Source organism: Alexandromys fortis, unplaced genomic scaffold (genome assembly GCF_014885135.2).
Source record: "Alexandromys fortis isolate MF-2015 unplaced genomic scaffold, M_Fortis_MF-2015_v1.1 scaffold_2_1_26212458, whole genome shotgun sequence".
Classification (NCBI taxonomy): Eukaryota; Metazoa; Chordata; class Mammalia; order Rodentia; family Cricetidae; genus Alexandromys; species Alexandromys fortis.
In genome coordinates this window covers 15,718,159-15,738,016 of record NW_026067930.1, presented here as the reverse complement: position 1 = coordinate 15,738,016, position 19,858 = coordinate 15,718,159, and the positions used below count along the sequence as shown (strand labels likewise).

General features: G+C 46.7%; 1 protein-coding gene across 1 annotated transcript in view; it reads left to right on the top strand.

Moving 5' to 3' along the window:
• The first annotated feature begins 1,198 nt into the window (after positions 1–1,198).
• Positions 1,199–19,858, top strand: part of Fer1l6 (fer-1 like family member 6) — a 136,820-nt gene continuing 118,160 nt past the window's right edge. Inside the window, exon 1 of the mRNA XM_050145363.1 lies at positions 1,199–1,234. Within this exon, the coding sequence (XP_050001320.1) occupies positions 1,212–1,234 (23 nt within the window). The 5' untranslated portion in view covers positions 1,199–1,211. The remainder of the gene's footprint in view (positions 1,235–19,858) is intronic.

Sequence of the window (19,858 nt, the reverse complement as noted above, 5' to 3'; positions counted from 1 at the left end):
TCTTTTGTTGGCTCTCTCTCTCCCTCCCTCCCTCCCTCCCCCTTCCTAACACCAGAGGTTGGAAGCCCCTGACTTCCTCACGAGCTCTTCCTTTGGGAACGGTCACTGGTGGCTGTGCAGTTACTCTGGAGGCTCTGAGAATCCATGTGTTAGAGATACGTGAGGGCAAAGCATAGCCACATGGTATTCGCATCTGCTGTGTATGTGTTTCAGGGTGCTGTAGTAGCTAACACAGTGCAGGTAAAAGTATGGGATTTTTAGTACTTTTGTCATCCTGGTTTTCCTATTAAAAAGTAAACTAAAAGTGTATGGAATTCTTAGTTCTAATCTCTTTAATTTTCTTAATTAAAATTCAATAGACCTTTTGTTCATTTTAGACATTATAATGTTCTTCATGCCCGCTACGTGTTCTATTAGAACCAGCAAACACTACAAACATCTTTGATTTCAAGAATGAGTTTCACAGGGTTCAGTGGAAGAGTGTTTGCTTAGCATGCTCAGGGCCCTTGGTTTGATTGTAGCCCTGGGAAAAATAAAGATCTCACAGCTACAAATGTTGAGAATCATGGGCCCCAACAATTTATTAGTTTTTTTCCCTAGGTAAAATTTACGAGTTTTTTTTTTTTCCTAGTTGTGGTCTTTAAAACAGTATCCCATAGTCACAGGTGGCTGATTACATTTGCATTAAATTACACAAACTTATCCTACTGCACTAGCCGTCTTTCAAACATCCATCAGTTATATTCTGACAGGGCAGGCGACAGAACGTTACATCACCATAAAAGGGTTCGTGCCAACATCCTTATTCGGGAATACTGGATGATCTGGTTACAATCAATACTCTCACCGAGACGAGATGATCTTATTGCAATTCTGAGAGGAATATTTGAGAATTGAAGGCATTTGTTTCTTGGTTCTATCCCTGAAGGGACCCAAGGAGCACACCAGACATCGAGAGTGACCGAGAAGCCTGACAGCTTGGTTCTTTCTGAGGGGACAGTTTATCTTGTATCTTTGATTGCTCTGGGTAACACGATGCTTACAGACAGCCATACACAGCCAACCTTGTTGATTCAGCCACACCCCCAAATAGCCTCACCCACCAGATTACTCTGAAACTCAAAAGTCTGTGTCCAGAACCTAGATAAAACCAGACACCAGGATTTTGCTAGTTCCCGGACCAGAGGAGCCACGAAGAAAAGGAAGAAAGAATGGAGAAGCCATCTAAAGCCAAGTAACGTACTGCTTTCTCTTACTGATGGTTTCTGGGTGTGGCCATAGCCAGGAAAGCCTGGAGTAAGGGGCTCCCTCCCTAAATAACTAAGATTTTAAAGCTTAGCAGGCAAAGGCTAAGAGGAACAACGGGTGCTGATCATGTACTTGAAAGATACACTTTTCCTTACGTGATGAGAAAAATAAATATCATTTTAGTAGCCACTTCTCACTGGAGATAGCCATTGCTAATGTCAAAAGCAGTTCTTTTCATCCCTTGAGTTGGACTGTAACAGTTATTAAACGCCTTTGAACAGAGAGTGGGGATTTGTCTTACGGTACTGGAGTAAACTGGTTGGCTTTCCCCGCCTGTGGCTTCCTTTCTCGCCTGTGGTCGTCATTCTTCTCTGTCAGATTTCTTCTCTCAGTCGGTCAGTGTGGGCAGAGACTTCCCCAACCTTCCCTCAGGTATTGTTAGTCACTGGCTTCCCTCGTAGTCTTGCTTAGAAAGCTGTGAGGAGGCTGAAACATGGGGTTGGCGATGACAATGGCCCCAGGGGCAGAGGATATTAGCTTCGTGGTTCCGAGAAGGCCTTGTTGGGGCTGCATGAGAGGAGCTGATGTGTGTACCTCCTTCCTCGAAGTGATAGTGAAGAAATATGTCAGGATATGAAAGTTTAAGTCAGGGCCAGGATCTGAATTCTGGTATGGAATTGAGGTAATGAGTAATTTAAAAAAAATTAGCCAATTGTTTATGGAATGCTTATTGATTACATCATGCGTATAGTGCTTTACTGGGTCCGCCAGAAGTCCTTCTCGCTGGATGTTTACAGATTGGTGGTGCTGATAGATACCGAGAGCTTATGCATTACAAATGATATGGTAGAGATATCAAAGAATTGTGTTGGAGCTTGGGCAGGGGTGCCTCCATTTGGGGGAAGAGAGTGTCCTTAGAGAACACATCTGTAAGCTGGAAGAAGGACTAGTCAATAATATTCTTGAGCATGGAGAAAGGAGATTGGAGTGAAGGAGAATGTTCCAGAAGGAAGATCTAGAGAGCAAGATGCGTGGAGATGAGACGGAATGTGGTCGATGAGTGTGTACATATGTCCATCTTGTGCTTTTCATCCTTTGATAATAGTGTTTCTGTGAAAACTGGCCGGAACTGATAGTGGAGGGTCCATTTTCCTTTCGGGTTACAAGCACCACCTCTTCCTGAAGATCTAGGTCAAGGTCACTTCATTCAAGCAAACTCAAGATTTCCTCTTCTGGGAATAAAGTCTCGCTCAGGCTTCCCAGTGTTTTTTGTCTTCTTGCAACCTTAGACTATATCTATCACTCAAAGACAGATCCCCTTCCTTCCTGGATTATAGCACGCTGAGAATCAGGGGTGCTCCGATTGCTTTCCGGAACACGTGTGCAAAGAGTGCTGGGCTCCCGATGAGGGCGGGTCTTGCAGCATGTTGCATTATTTCTTAAGGATCGGTTGTATTTGTTTCATTTCCTAAACTGTGCCACTCCCAAATCTCAAAATAATGTTTAGAAGAGGGGCAGCGGCATTTGATTCCCTCTGTTCGCGCACAGCGGACTCACCAGGATGCTGGTGTTTGTACTGGCGGTGTAAAAAGCTCTGAGTGAAGAGAGCAGCTTCTCCTCTGAGTAGCAATCCTCCCTCTGTGTGGAGGGGTTTTTAGCATAGTGTGTGCACATGTCTGCTGCTACCTGACTGCTAAAGTAATGAAATACTTCTGCACCAGGAAGCAAGCGCTCCGTCATTAAGCCCACACAGTTCCCTTCTGATACCTAGGACCCGCTTGCTTGCATGCAACAGTCATGAGGTAAGGCCTGGCATGGCAGGGAGCCTTTAAGAGCCTGTGCAGTTGCTGGGGCTGGTAGTGTTTTGATAGGCCAACACCCCTGCTATGGGTGTTTTGACTATGACTCCTGTTTAATCAGTGGTGTCTATAACATTGAAGTATGTCCTGAAAAATAATGGGACTGGGGTAGCCTTTTGTGTAGAAGAGAGTAAGGATAATGAGTCCAATCTGGTGGTTTCATAATTTGCTGGTTATATCCCCATAGGCATATTGTTTTACTTTTGATTTTTGTTTTTTTTTTGTCAGTAAAAGAAGTGTGCTAATTCTTTTGTTTGTTTTCTTATTCATTTATCTATCCACACATCCATCCATCTATCCATCCATCTAGTCACCCACCATCCATCCATTTACCCACCCAGTCACCCATCCAGCCATCCATCCATCTATCCATCCATCATCCATCCATTCATCCACCAATCTACCCATCCATCCATCCATCCATCCATCCATCCATCATCCATCCATCCATTTATCCACCAATCTACCCACCCAACCATCCACTCATCCATCCACTCATTTAGCCAGCCAGCCAGTCAGCAAAGAGTGGTGCCAAACTGGTGGTGACCAAAGAAACATGGAAAGATTCAGTTTGGGCAACTAGCTTGTTTGAAGGTCAAATGAGACATTGAGAGTAAAAGTCATTTGAAAGTGCAAAGCACCGAGGTAACACCGAAGTGATCTTCAGCACTTTTTTAGAAAACAAGGAAGGGTATTTTTTATGTACTCTGACTTTTAGCATGGTCCTTCAGAGCTTCATTTATTCATGAGATGTGTGCAAATCACACACAGCACCCAAAGGACTCTGGGAAGTTTCCACTTAACTAATATTTGATGAGAATTTCTTTGCTTCAGGTATTACCTCTTTTGCCAAAACATGAACTTCCACAATACTTTCAGAATGCAAAAGTAACACACAATCTTTATAAATATGGAAAAGAACACAGAAAAACATAGACGTAAAGACAAAGATAAAACGAATCCAGTTATACATCCCAGAGAGAAACACTTTTGATGAAACTTCCCTCCAGATACCCTTCTATGCGTATATTCATGACTTTCACAGAAACTGCATCCTATTCTCCACGCTGCTCCCTAACCCACTTTTTAACACACACCGAATGCTTTATCACTGGGTGGATGAATGAACAGCGTTTAACATTAAAAGAGCCTGTGATCTCTCTGGTGTCTTTCATCTCCACATTCTAGGACACTGTGAGTGTTAAAACTTCTTACGTTTTCTTCTTGGACCAAGGGAGTCTTGAGCGATGGGCACCTTTTCAGCTCAACAAACACGCACTTGTACAGCCCTCACCGATAACTGCTTTTTATTTTTTATTTTTTTCATTATGTACACAGTGTTGCTTTATTTAGATCCTTGTTGCTGGATGTTTGAGTTATTTCTTATGTAACAATTACATAATAACTGTCCTTATGAACTCAGTTTTGCTTATGTGCAGAGTTGGGCAGTGTGGACTGGGTTTTGGAGAGGGTTAAGGGTGGAAATCATTAGAGCAGTGGTTCTCAACCTCCTTTTTGCTGTGGCCCTTTAATACAGTTCCTCATGCTGTGGTGACCCCCAACCGTAAAATTGTTTCTGTTGCTACATCATAACTGTAATATTTTACACTTATGAATTGTGATGATGTAAATGTCTCTGTTTTCTGCTGGTCTTAGGCGACCCCCGTGAAAGTGTCTATTGACCCCCCTCCCCCCCACACACACATAAAGGGGCAGCAGCCCACAGGTTGAGAGCTGCTGCTTTAGATGAAAAGGGACAGAAAATACCGGGTGCAGTTTTGAAGGACACGAGTAATCATGCTTTGGAGCTCTTAAAAATAGCTTTAATCTCATCAAAGCGGCATCTGTGGGAGGCCCTTGAGCAAGACAGAGAGGAGGGTCAGATGCTGGTCAGCCAACACAGGTTTTGTGATCTCTCCTGTGATGCTGGAAGTGGAATATTGCTGACACACCAGCCCGTGGTATTGAGGGGTCCTTCATCCAGGGGGTCCACATGGGATCAGCTGGAGTTGTAATCAATAGTGGATAGCTGTCAGTGGAGTGGGGGATCACCCCCTGCAAAGTTAAGGTGTAGAGAGATATTTGCCTTCCTGGGGACTTGCCATAGCATTGGGAGGAGTCACTTCTGCTGGTGGGTGAGGTCAGGAGTTGTTTTCTATGTAAACCCATAAGAACTGGGGTTTCTGATCCTTTGCATGCAACCGTTCTTGTGGCCAGCCTGAAACAAGCCAATCCCCCCCCCCACACACACACACCTGTCATAACTTTCCGTGGCCCTTGCACTGAGCAATTGCTACCTGGGTTCAATAGTTGCTGACTCCTGTGACGTCACCTCTAAGTATAGGAAGTCTTGAGATTCTGGTTCTCAAACTGATTGCCACTTGAGGACAGGAATGTTTGTCTTGTATGACAGAGGGTGACATCTGCGGCTGAGAGATAAGCAGGGTTGTGTCTGAGTCACAGGAGGCCACAGGGATGCGAAGGAGGCAGGAAGAAAAGGAGGATCCTGCAGTTGCAGCAAACACTCCTGGTGCATCAACCTTCTGCCTAAACTTGCCCAGAGACTTCATGGGAGTCTGCCCAGGAGAAGCAGGGCAGCATGGGGAGGTCCCTGCAGAGATCGCTTGGTGGAGTAGGATAATTTGTATTGTGGTTAAGGATGGAAATTGGCTGCCAACAGACAGCACAGGGGTGAATCAGAAACCCAATGGGTGTGCTGAGACGATGGTTGGGGGTTAAAGTGTTTGCAGTACAAGCCTTAGGACCAGAGTTCAGATCCCCAGACGCCCACGTGAACGCCAGGCAGACATGGTCTGCCACCTGTACTTTCAGCCTCAGAATGCAGAGCATTGGCTGACAAGACTAACCACGCTGCTGAGCAATGGATTTGAGCTGGAGACCCTGCCTTAGTGAATAAGGTAGAAGGTGGAGGAGCTGTGGAGGCAGATTCCTGACAGCAGTCCTGGGCCTTCATCCACGTGGCCTTTCACACCCATGGGCCCATGCACATACACAAAAAAGTGTGAATACACACACGCACGCACCCTACAAACACATAGGGAAAATGGGGGGAAATAAATAATAAAAAGGGAACCTCATCAGGTTTGGAAGACTCTGGCAACAGGGGAGGCTTGGGGCAAGAAGCGTTACAGAGGACACCCTGAGGCTTAGCCACCACCTGGACTCACAGTCCCTGCACACAGTTTCTAAATCCATACATCTCTTTTTCTTTAAGCATGACACAAAATCTTGTATTGGAAATGACACATGGCTCTTTATCGTTTCGTCCCAGCTGGTGTGACTCTCTGTGTATTTTACTATAGGAACACTAGCCCATTTGCTTGTAAAATACCGTCTTAAACTCTAGAGGGGGAGAATTAGGCACTTTGTCTTTCTAAAATAAGAGAAATTTCAAACTTCCTAATACATCGGCTCCAGAGACTGCAGGTGAGACACTTGGGTTTGGGGCCTGCAGTGACGGCTCAGGGGTTAACAGTACTTTTCCACTCTCAGAGAGGGCCAGAGTTCGATTCCCAGGGCCCATATTGGCAGTTTACAACCACCTGTAATTCCAGGAGATCCAGTACCCTCTTCTGGCCTCCACAGGTGCACACACACACACACACACACACACACACACACACAATGAAAGTAAATGATTAAAATAAGAAGAGACGAGGGCCGTGCCATAGCCCATTCATTATTTATATGATAAGCACCGTGTCCTTGCTTTACGCTAATGTGTTTGGCGTCTGGGATACCTTCTGACCTAGATGCCCACCTGAGTCCCATTTGACCAACTAGAAAGCAAGAACCCCGAGGAGTTTTGTAATTTTCCTAGGGTTGTAGACATGGCAGGCAATGAAAGGGCAGAGTTTGGAGGCGTAGTAATGAGTCAATTTACTCAAGAGGAATGAGCGGTCAACCTCATTTGGGGACAACTCTTCAGTATTTGACTGGACTGAAACCATTGGCAGGCGAGCAGCTACTCTGAATCCAGCAGCTGAGTGAAGTACGGGGCTTCCTGGAGGGGACTTTATTTTCTCCTCTCTGGGACTCTAATGAAAGCGATTACCACCAATAGAATCTTTTTACCTGTTGGGAAAACTCGTGACTGTTGAGAGAAAAGATTCATTGACAATAATTACGCTTCCTTGTCGAAATGTCCAAGGGACAGCTCAGTTTTTCGGGTACTAAATTGGAATTTTGGCTGCTTGCACTTCGTAATCAATACGCTAACTTTTGAAAATCTTCACAGCGGCTTGTGGTGACAGCACCATTTGTCACGGTGGCAATCTTCCTTTGGTGCCTTTTTCCCCTCAGAAACTGTGTTTCTGTTAATGGCTGGGTGGGATGGCTGCTCTCATCTTCCTTTATTGATGCCAGCATTATCGGAGCGAAGAATCCTAAGCCCTGGCAAAATAAAAATAGGCCACATTTATTGCTGCCTCTCAATGTTCCTCACTCGTCTTGGTTAGAGAGCTGGGTTAGATTCCGCGGGCAGGATGGCTGCTTCGTGAAGCCATGCCAGCTAACCTCCTGCATCTGTCCATCACAGATTCCGGCTCGCTGGCTTTTCTCACAGTTTTGATTTTTCCATTTTGGAAATGGAAATCTTGTGTATATCATGAATAATGATAAGAGTTATTTATATAACTGTTACAAAGGATTATTAGACAGGAATATTAATTTTCTCCCAATTCTTGATCAAGAATTGCACTGATGTGTATATTATCTTTTAATGAAATTTGGAGAAAAGTTTTTCTTTTTTTTTTTCTGTAGTGCTAATTTTGCATAGGGAAGTAACAGATGAAGATTCCAATATGCTTATATGCTTGCTCTGGGGACCAAAAAGGACACATGGGTGTCAGGACCAAAAGAAACTGGGGACAAATGGCTAACTGTAGTGCCTATTAGCATACCAAAGCCCATGCTGGCTCCAGGTTCTCAGCACTGCACATCCCTGACCAGAGTCCATGCTGGCACCCCGACTCTTCTCACCCACCCTGCTCCTTACCCCCAATTTTTTCAGCTCTTTCCCCCAGCTTCTGATTCCTATATAACACTTCCATTTCAGCCGTGAGCTCTTGGCCCCTCTCTTATGCTATTTTCTCCCATTGTGCCCTCCCCAGCCCCCATCATGTGGGCTGTGTTTTATGCTCTGCTCCCTGCTCTGGATTCTTCCAGATGCCTCTGGCTGTATTCTCCTCATCTCTACAACAAAAACCTTTCCCTCACTCATACCTAGGAGCAGACCTGGCCTCACTGTATACATAGGGTTAACTAATACTGTTGCTGCCTGGTGGTAATGAGGGGGGCATTGTTTTCTCCTTCTGTCTGTTCCGTACCTTTGGACTTTCCTTTCTGAGTTGTAAATTTGCTCAAGGTACAAAGCACTGGCAGCTGGGATGCAGGCGTATGATCTGTGCTCTGTCCGTCAGTCAGATGCTCACCTTTGAGATTTGGAATAGGAAGCCTATGCAGGTGTAGCCTAGAGAATCTGGTGAGGGGAAGGACAGATAGGTCTGCAAATTAGAAAGAGCCATGTTAGGGTTTGGGGCAGCAACCTCTGGTGCTGGTATCCATGGTGACAGGAGACAGAAAGCACCTGCTAATTGCTACAAAGAGATAAATGGTTTGTTTCAGCCATCCCTGCTCTGCCCCATGAAAAATATGACAGGAATAATCAACCAATTATAAAATTATCTGTCCACACTAGTTTTAATTTCCTCTGCCTTCAAGTCTGTAGAGATCAGAAGTTATAGGAAAGAAAACGCACAAAAGGAAAACAGAGAAGATGATATGGTTTTGAAAAAAAAAAAAACTCTCAAAGTAGAACACACACACCCTTCTAGGACACTGGCGATAACCGGATGGTTTACATTTACTTGTCAAGAGTCCTTCAAATAGCTGTGCAGCCGAGTGTGTGGAAGTGGCTGAGGCCGTCTGTTATAGGAGGCAGATAATACAGCGAGAATGGCCATTCACTGTGTGCCCAGGGAGCTGGCACCATACAGGGGTGAATGACGTCAGGATGCCCCCACACGCGCTGTCCACAAGCTTTACAGTTACTCAGGCCCTCTCCCACGAGAACTCCTGTCACTGAACCTTCCCCACAACGCCATTCCATGCACCGAGAAAAACCATACGCTGACATCCCAGCGGCAGTAGAATGATAGGTGGGTCTCTTGGGTTTCACGCCAAGTTTGTCCAACCTGACCCGGATGCCTCGGGGCTAAGCTGGTTTATGATCTCTCTCCTAAGTGAAACAGCTGAATAGAATTACTAAGCTTTCTCCAGCATATTCTTCATTATTAATAAATATCTATAATATTTATTGGATTTTGCGATGCTGGAGGCAAGGAGAATGACTACGTGGTGTTTCTATCTTCTAGATGCTTTCAGTGTGCTTGGGAAGACACCAAGGGTGATGGGGATGGGTTTGAGACCTCCTCAGTTGATCAGAATGCACCAGCACAAGCCATCCCCGCCACTCACTGTGCACCAATAATTGAGTGAGGATTACAACACGATATTATTTCATAGAATGAAAATCATCTTCCTGCCAATTTCAGTGATAGTTTCTCTGGGACATGTACCATAAGTGTGCTTTGGGTTTAGATTGTACAGAAAAACAATGCACAAGTCACTGTCCCTGGTGGAAGTTTGTTCAGTGGACATACTGAATATTGGTAGCAAAATAGAGAGGCTAAGAGTGAAGGATTTGGAGTCATGTCTTGGCCCTGTCATCTAAGGACTGAGTCCAGGAAAGTACTTTGAGTCATCTATCTATCTATCTATCTATCTATCTATCTATCTATCTATCTATCATCTTCCCGTCTTCTTCTGGAAAATAGAGATGGTTGCTCCTGCTTCATAGAATAGCTTCAGAGACAAAATGAAGTAAGTACATACAAGTGTTTGCTATGGTTCCCGGGCACAAGAGCGCAGACTGCTGTTTTCATCATTAACATTTAATCTTCTACAGTAGCTTTTGGGGGGCCAGAAACATCATCATAGTGTGCATCTCAGGGATGAGAGCACCTCTCAGGAGCTCCTGTGCTGTTTGGGGTTCACACAAGGGGCTCTGGTTTTCCTGGGGTGACCTGGTGCATTGGCTTCCCCTGACACTTTGTTATGAAGACCCAGGTGCTCCGTCTCAGCTTCGCCTGCTGCTGCCATGATCCTTCTTCTGCCCGCGCCCTACCCGCGCTCTTCTGTCGACCCAACACGCAGTAGAGACAGTAGGCGTCTTTTCGCTTGCCCACTGTGGTCCCAGCAGACTGCCTTTCCCTGTGTGAATTGTAAGATTCTGCCTCTTTACCAGCTTCTGAGGTGTCTCCAGCTTGAATGTGAATTCTCCCGCCCACCTGACTCTACGCTGTCATGATTTCTTCCAGAATGTTAGTTCACTTATGGTCCAATCGGTCATGGCCCATAAATGATATAATATGTTTTGGGGATGTTCTAACCTTGAAAAGAGGACCCTGGGAGTCACATGCAACCTCCACCCGGCCTTTCAGTCCCATGGGTAGAGGAGTGAACAGAGGCCTCCACACAAAGTAACTTGAACTCCAAATCCGGACGCCATCTTGGGTAGCTATAGCCTGTTAGAATCCACTTTTACACAGCTTTGTTAATTGCTTTTCATCTCCCCGTCTGGAACATCAGCAGCTTTAGGAGATAAATTTAATTCTTTCTGGTTCTTTACTTACTAATGAGCTTAATTTTTTATATTATTGATGTTTTTCCATAATTTTTGAAGCAATGAGCTTCGTTGAAAAGCTGTACGATAGAAGAAAGACATGTCAACGGCAAATTCCATGATCCTCTATCAGTAAGTTCATTACCTGAGGCCTGTATTTCTTCATCTGAAAAGGGAGGATAATAGTTCTGGTTACTTTGAAAACCATGGAGGCTGAATACCATCTGTGAGCGATCAGTGATGGGGTTCCAAGTGGTAAACTGCAATAGTCTCCCTCCTCCACCAGCCACCCTCCTTCCATCCCTGTGTGCCCCACTCCCTCACCCCAGGAAGAAAGAGGCAAAACCTATAGGATTCACAACACCCAAACCTGTGAAGAGGTGAGTCTTTGGCTGCTGGTTCTCAGAGGTGCCCAGGTGGTCCCTCCATCAGGTGACTCTTCGTTAGCTGCGTCTATCTGGGGCCCTACCATGTGGAAGTGTGGTTTCTTCACCAAGCTTCCTTCATGCAGGGCTTTTGAAGCCTTAGGTTGTTTACTGAGAGGCTGCAGGATGCCGTGCCTCATGGCCTCCAGTCTCCTTCCATTCATTCAGCTGTTGAGTCGTCCCCAGGAGCTGACGTCCCCGTCGCTGACACTCGACACCGAACACAACTGTTTCTAAGATGAATTCTCTGAGCGGTGCCAACCGAATGAGCCCAGGATTAAAACTCGCAGACAAATTAAATACAATTGTTTGTGCCAGGGTCATTTTCAGGAAGCAGATAAATCGAACAAGCTTTACATAATCCAAAGTCATTTCCTAAAGTGAGGAAACCAGCTTTACCGTAAAGAATAATTGATTTCCTCTCCTTCCAGAGAAGATTGCACTGCCAGATGGTAGCTTGGATTTCAGCAATTGTATTGCTTTTCAACGGCCGTGTTGCATGAGAAAGGAACACACCACGCCGTCTCTCTTGAGACCCCTTAGCAAGCTAAGGACAGGATGAACGTGTGCGGTGTGTGCTGTCAAGGGGTCTGCAAGTGTGGTCTGTGCAGAGCTGACACTCGACTGTATTGAGGCTCCTACTGAACGAGCAGCCTGAATACCTTGCTTTGTTGTTAAGTCAGCTAAGGGACCACCACATTCTGGGGGTGGTTTTTGGAGACTCTTATTACACATTAGCTGATTAGATGGAATCCACGGAGCTGATGATCTTGGCTTTACCCCAGTTCTCTCCATATGCATTTCAAAATGGAAGCTTTTTTGAAATACGTGGCAAGATGGATTTGTGACTAGCAAGGTCTGGATCAGATCCTTGTAGTCTGGGTCTTTCGAGAGGAAGACGCTAGTATAGCATCAGTGTGCTGAGGAGATCAGTTTGGGGAACGCTTGGGATGGGCATTGTGGAAAGACTGGAGGGCAAGGAGAACATTCAAACCAAGCTTCAGCTCCAACCTCTGTGACCCAAAGGAAGTAGTGGTAGGAGGAGGCAACCGAGGCAATTCTAGACCAATAGAGGAAGGAGGTGTCTCATGTCCCAAGTTGCCCCCTAGAGGAGCCTGAATGAATTTGCTTTTCCCTGCTGTACTCTTAAGCTAGGCTCAGCCCATTTGGGGTGTAGCCTCAGTGTGATGCAGGTACAGAGGTGGGTCCAGGCACTGCAGCCAGGCTGTCAATCAACAGCCTCCCTGCAGCTGGGGCTCAGGCACAGTTTTCCCCCTCCATCATATTCAGCTGTGCCCTTTGTTAGAGCAATTGAGGCAAGGCTTTGGCAAGTAAGCAGTCACTCTATCCTGCAGAGGGACCTGTCTTTTCTACTTCACTTAGCAGCCGTAACACACGTGCACACGTGAAAGCTCTTCGTGATCCCTGATCCCTAATCCTATCCCTAAACCCCTAAGGGGGCTCTTATTATGGGTGACAGGTATATCAGCTGCTGAAATTATTCCAGTGCTCTGTCTTCTTCATTTTCCCAATTTCCTACAGGCATAGCATAGTGCTGGGCATCTTAGCACAGGGCCAGGCATCTTAGCACAGGGCCAGGCATCTTAGCACAGAGTCAGGCATCTTAGCATGGAACCAGGCATCTTAGCACAGGGCCAGGCATCTAATAGGCACTTGGGTTTACAGAGTCATGATTACAAGCTTTGTGCGAACTCCAAGGAAACAGGTCGTAACCAAGGCTCAATGTGGAGTAATGATATGGACGCTGAGGAACCTTCGCTCTGGTGGGCGGCAGAGCATAGGGGAGGCACGTGTGACCTCTGTCTGTATGATCTCACATGTGGGTGGCAAGCCTTTGTTGTGGCGATAGCCTTCTCCCCAGAGTGGGGAGGCCAGGGGAAAGTCTCAGACATTGCTCTGCAGTACATCCTCTTTAGCATTTTGGAAACGAATCTGAAGCTAATTGTATCAGCAGGTCACACATCAATGACTGTACAGCATCGCCCCACTGAAGCTCATGTCCCTGAGCGGCTTACATGACTAACTGCTCGAGTGTTGACAGCTCTTCCTCCTCCCTGGGAAGATCCAGCTAGGGATAAAAACTGGGAAAGAGAGAGTCTAAGAGAACGAAGTAATTTGTAGCTAGACAGCTTCTTAGAGTTGAGATAGCTCTCTGTCTGGCTCCTCGGGTTGATAGTTGTTTTTTTTTTCTGTTTTGATTTGTGCATTTCTTTGCACCAGCTCAGCATTTCCCACAATGAATGCCTGCGGATTGAACTAAGGAACAAACCCCATGTGCCCACTCTATGGTGGATCGTGGGGAGACAGAGGGGAAATAAGCCATGCTTATTTTCCCTAATGGTGGAAGCATACACCATATATTAATATAATGTATGATATAAAATATATAATATATTAATAATAATTATTATTCTAACAATTAAAACTTACAAATGAACAGGGGCACTGAGCATGGTTAACGACACCAGCGTAATGACTGGATGCAGGCAGGACTGAAGGCTCTGTCACTCTCTGGAGCTAGGCTCTCTTGAGCTTGCTTTGTTTGGTGCTGGGGGTAGGAGGCAGGGCTTCACATATGCTGGCTAGCACTCTTCTACTAAGCTGCACCCCAGCTCCCTTTCAAGTCCCGACCTACCTGTGGTTTCCTGATCCTGGATAAAAACACGCAGGCAGCCTTCCCTCTCTGGACCTGTCCTGGGTTTCTGCGTTTGCTGATCAGAGCCCTTGGGCTTGGCAACCAACCTGAGCACAGCAGTTCCAAACAGAGATAGGGCACTGCCATAAGTACACACAGAAGGGCACTTCCTGGGATGATACCCACCCAGCGGGAGGGGCAGCTGGTACCACTCACCTCCGCTGCTGGGCCTCCAGGTTCCTAAGGGGAGCGTTCTTCCATCCAGGACGAGTGCTGGGCATCGTCTCTCCTCACGGTTCAGAACACCTCCTGGTTCAGGGAGTCCGTGAGCGTGGGCTCCTTTGCCTGCTCAGGAGCCTGGAGGTCAAGGTGAGACCCAGTGTTCTGCTTCTCTTCCCAGAGCTCTGTTCCCTTCAGGGTGGGCTGCTGCAGGTCCTTGCAGATGTTGTTCCTGTGCCTGTCCTTAGAGACCTGGGTCAGGGAGGGTGAGGCTTCAAATGGACTAGAGGCAAATGGTCAGTGTTAGGTTGCTGGCTGTGTGGCTCCAGGTTCCTTAACCTTTCTGAGCCGAAGTGCTCTGAACTTGGCGAGAACTGCATGGTATCTAACTCTTAGTGGGGGGCTTGAAAAACTGGTGGCTCTGATTGACATTTGAGAGTAGGCAGCCGTGAGGGTTAGACAGGATGTGTGGAGTGGGTGCTTCCTGCTTTGGTGATAGTGGGATGTTAGGTAGATACCTGGCTTTGCATTTTCTTCTAAATATTTGCTTATTTATTTCTTATTTGTGTGTGTGTGTGTGTGTGTGTGTGTGTGTGTGTGTGTTATAAGGTTTCATTATGTAGCCTAGGCTGGCCTCAAATTTCTGATCCTCCTGCCTCAGCAGGCCTGTGCTACCACACCTAGCCTTTTGACTCCCAGCCAGATTTTGCAAGTCAGTTTCCTCGTGTGAAAGAGAGGTAGAGCACCTTACCGAAGGCTGTTGGGAAGCGAGTGAGGTGCTCAGCATAGCAGAGTCTATGATGGCCGTCTCAGCGCACTTTGAGCCATCTGAATAGAACGAATACACAATATGTACTGACGTGTGTCTGTATCATAGCAGACTGATAGCAGACTGGCTCCGGTCTCAGCAGAGCGCAGGAGGAGGAGCGTTCAGCCAGCAGCAAGAGCTACAGATCTGTCTCCAGGGGTCAGCGTGTAGTTGGGCCACTCGGGACCCATCTGTCAGCTCCTCTGAGCCTCGGTACTGAGAGCAACAGTGGCTTGGCTAGGAGCCTGCCTGGTGCTCTCCCCACAGAGACTCATCTAGTCCTCAGCACTCCATCGGTGCTTGATACTCGTGACAAAATGAAGACAGGGAGAGGTTATGCAGTCTGCTCCGGGTCACACAGTGAATGAGGGCAATGTTAGACCATAGCCTGAATCTTACCCAGTATGCTATGAAACCCTATCAGCCTTCCTTCCGCTCCTAGGACTCTATGGTCATCTCCACAGAGGAAAACAGAGCATCATACACACAGGACATGCAGTTCTTCTTTACATACTCAGGGGCTTGGCTCCACCTTCTCCTTGCTCAACGAATGGCTTACGCCACTGTATCGGTCGAGGTTTCAGGCAGGTGTGGGAAGTGATGTATGTGTATATGGATGGATGCACGTTGGAGTTCTCCTGTATGATTTCACTCCCCACGCATTGGGAAGCAGGGAAGCCTTCCTCATCATACAGGTCTAGAATTGGAAGATATCAACCACAAGTCTTTTCTGAGCCCTCTGAGGTCATGGCCTGGGATTGTGCATGGCTTTAGACCTTTTTCCTTGTTGATTTTAGGATGAGTCTGGGCAGGGCTCTCTGTGACTTGGGGACTTGTTCTGTTTTAATCTTGAGCTATGGCCGAAATTCCAAGGACAGTCAGTCTTGAAGAGGTGGACAGGCCTGTGAGGGTCTCTTCCCATCCACAAGGCTCAACCCACAGCTTCTGCTCAAGTCAGTAACAGGAACCTGAGCAGAACCCTCCATAACTAGGCTGCACTGGCTGGTGAGAGGCGGTGTGGCAGGGCCCTGTTTCTGGGACTCTGGGACTCTCACAGAAGTCCCACTCAGGAGAAGTGGTCCTAAATGCCCTCCACACACCTGCAGAGGGCCATGGGAAGGGACAGGTGAGCTTCCAGCTTTGTTTTTGTCCTGGCAGGCCACCCTTGAAAAGCTGGAGCACCGAATTTCTAGTTGGATTTTTTTTTTCCTTCTGAGTCACGTCTGGGGTACGGCTGACTGGGCACTGCTTGTGAGTAATTGCGTTGAGCTGGCTCTGTTCGAGGGATTTAGAGAACCTCATTCGGCTGCACTAATTAAAGTTTGACTCTTGGATCTAATCAGCTCCTCTTGGCCACAGAAGTGATTGGGCAGCCCAGGTTTGCAAAGGAGGTGAGGTCGTGGGTGAAACACCTTGACGGCTGCTTTTCAACACTGAATTTAAACAGCATTGTGCTTTGAAAGAGTGGGAACTTCTTTTTGCTTTTCTCAGGCGGTAGAAAAAGGTAACTGGATTAGATACTAAATTTTACCCCTTGGAGCATTTTCTGTACGGCACAAGATCCCTAAGCAAGGCTCTGTTGAAGGAAAAATCCGGTTTTGGGGTGAGTGGGGTGGGGTTATATGGAGCAGAGCTGGCCTGAGCTCAGAGAAAAAGCCCACGGCAGCCATGCTTGCTGGGGTCTTAGCGTCCTGGCAGAAGAACACAGGTGCGTGGATTCCTAGACATTTTTTCAGGGTAACCTGAGGTCCCTATGCAAATGCACATCCTCTTTCCCAGTCAGCCTCTGAGACCCGTGTACCCCAGACATGAGAAAGTAGGATTTTGGTCAAGACAAAAATGACCTCTTCCCCTTAGCCCCACTTGGCATGTCTCCTAATCCCTTCAAATGACGCCACTCTCTGGTGGCCCAGTATTCAAATATATAAGCCTATGGGAGCTTCAAACTACCACACAGCTAAATGTTTTATAAGGGAATCCAACTCTCAGTTATATGAAAAAGGATTAATGAAACAACCCCGAACAAGCAGATACAGGTACAGTTCTACATGTCCCGCCAGAGAGAAGGCTGCCCAGAAGGTCTGTCAAACATACATGAGCTCTCCGGCCTGCCCAGGACCTTTTTCTTTGTAAATGTTAAGGCCATCTGAGCAATGCAGGTGCCTCTAGGTAGCCAAGACCCTGGCGAGCTACAACAGGAACGTTGGCAGCTCTCACCTGGTGGAGTGCTCGTTTAGTGCGCGGAGCACTGGAAGGCGCGATTGCTGCGGAGTGGAAGGAAGGCTCGGAAGCTGGTGAGAAGGATGTGTGCCTGCTACCACTCATTGAGAGCTCCTTCCTGTTCTTGAGAGCTAAGTCCCCCCTCTTCTGCCCGTTCTGTATTGTCCCTACCTCTCTGTTCATGGACCTCTTGTCTTTCCCTTCACACTCTGATTTTAAAGTTTCGCTTTTACTATCATTATTAATGCACGTAGATTGCACATATTAATGGGGTTCCTTGTGACAGTTCCATAAACACATATATAATATGTTCCGGATCTATCAATACTTCCAACTACCTTATCTCATCCTCTCCTCTCCCTCTACACAGTCTCCTGGTTGTCCCTAGTAGTTTCTTAAAAATTAGAACATCTACACATAAAACACGTCATATTTTCATTCCAAGCTTGGCTTGCTTTGCTCATTTAGATACCTAGTTCTGTCTACTCTCCTGCAAGTGGCAGGATTTTGATGTTTTCTATGCCCGAGTAATACTCTGTTCTGTGCATAGACTACGTTTTCTTTATCCGCTCATCAGCGCATGGGCACTCATGTGGAGTCCATGACTTGCTTACTGCGGAAGTGTTGCACTAGACATGGATGTCTACCTCTGCTCTGTGCTGACATAGAATCCTCCAGGTGCGTGCCGGTAGTGGAATAGCAGGATCATATGATAGTTGTTTTTTTTTTTTTTAATAGGGGCTGCATTGTTACTCTCACCAAGGGTTCCCCTTTTCTCCTATCTTTGCTAGCATTCGGGGAGGTTATTTTTCCCATTTTTGTGTGTTTTGTTCTGAGAAAATGGTTCACTAGATATTCCTGGTTGGCCTTGAATGTATCACCTTCCCGAGCTCCTAAGTATTTAGATCCATGGCTGTGGACCAGCAAACCCATCCTGTTCTGAAAAAAAATAATTGTAAGGGTCCTTCTGGACAGGGTGACATGAAATCCCTCCACTCCACACTCCAGGCACAAGAAGGGGGATTTCCTTAGATGGCCTTTACTTTTACAACGAAGAATTCTAGCATCGTAGAAAGGAATGCCAGGGAACGGCTTTGTCTGGGGCCTTTGGAAAGCAGAATAGCCTGGCTGAAGGCTGGTGTGCATCCTTTGCTTAAATGTGTTGGAGTTTGAGACCTCCCAGAGCAAAGCTAACTAAGGTTAGTATCGCGTAGGATGCTGCTAACCTTAAGAGTCCCTGAGCCCCTTTGAGGCCTGCCAACTCCTGTTATTCCAAAGGGACCCCTCCCTTGACTCCCTACCACCAACCTCTGCAAAAGGAACCTTGGAGCTATGTTCTCTAGAGCTTCAGGAGGCTGCAGAATTAGCAGAGGCTGACAAAGCATCCAATTACAACAACGCTGGACCCTTTCTCTACCGTACTGGTCACTTGTCCTGTTGTTTTGACAAAATATCTGGCAAATCCAACTTAAGGAAGGGAAGGTTGATCTCCTTTCCAAGTCCAGGGTCACAGCCCGTCATGGTGGGGAAGGGGTGGAGGCAGAAGTTTGAAGACACCGGATGTCTATCATGACTGGAGGAGTCGTTTCCCCAGACCCGACACTGACTGTTTTAATAGGAGGTTTGAGTTCTGGGAAAACCTATGAAGGAAGGCCTTGTATTCTGAGTATTCTGAGTGGAGAGGCGGGAGCTTGAGGGAAGGCTTTAATCTGACTCCTGTTTATAGCCTGTATCAGACACTGGTACAAGATGCTTTCCTGAGAGATGTAGGCCTTCCCGAGGACCAGCCAAAGGGAACAGCTTGACTCCTAGCTGGTTAAGAAGAAAGGGCCTGTATACTGTTTCTTTTGTCTGACTTGGGGATCTGAACCCTATCTGCACCCGTGTCTTTGGTCAAGTGACTTAGCCTCTTTAAGTTAATATCTATGTCTTGAATGTTTTGAGAGTGCTGGTGCTTCCTTCTAATGCGGTGGCCATTATATGGATGGTCTCATGCAAAGGAATCTGACACACAGTAGGAATCTGGTTCCTACTGTGCATGTTCATCCTTCCCAGTCACTTTCTGCTTACCTTACTCCTCTTCTAGGACCCAAAGTGCAACCTCCTTTTCGTGTCTCTCTTGACCCTTCCAGGCCTACGTAAGCCGTTCATTCTCTGAAAGCCCTTAGTCCATATTTGAGAGAGCACTTCCTGCATTGTGCTTTCAGACAACTGGGTTTCTGTGTCCCCACTGGCATCATGAAGGCCCCAGCTAAGAAACTGCAGCATTTATCTTTGCAAGCCTATGGGTAGCCAAGTACTCCAAACAAACAAACACATACAAAAACAAACGAACAAACACACCATCTCACAGGCTCTTCCTGAATGACCGACCGTACAGGAGAAAAAAATGCCAGCCGATAGAAGACATTGGAGCATGGGAAAGAGATGAGAAAGAAGAATGCATTAGTGAAGGAGGTGGGTGGAGGAAATGGACGGAGGCTTGATGACAGCCAGAACTGATGGCCCATTTAACAGAGCACTAATGGCTTGCCAGGTCCCAGAGTGGATCATTTACTTTCTCTCCCCAGTTTCAGGCCAAGCACGGGGCAAGGCTCAGACAGCAGCTGACACTTTAGATTGTTTCTCCTGCCCTCGGTCCCACACCACTTCCAACTTCTTTGGGATATAATACAGGTTAAAACTGGGATAAAGAAGTTCTGAAGATTTTTGTGGCAA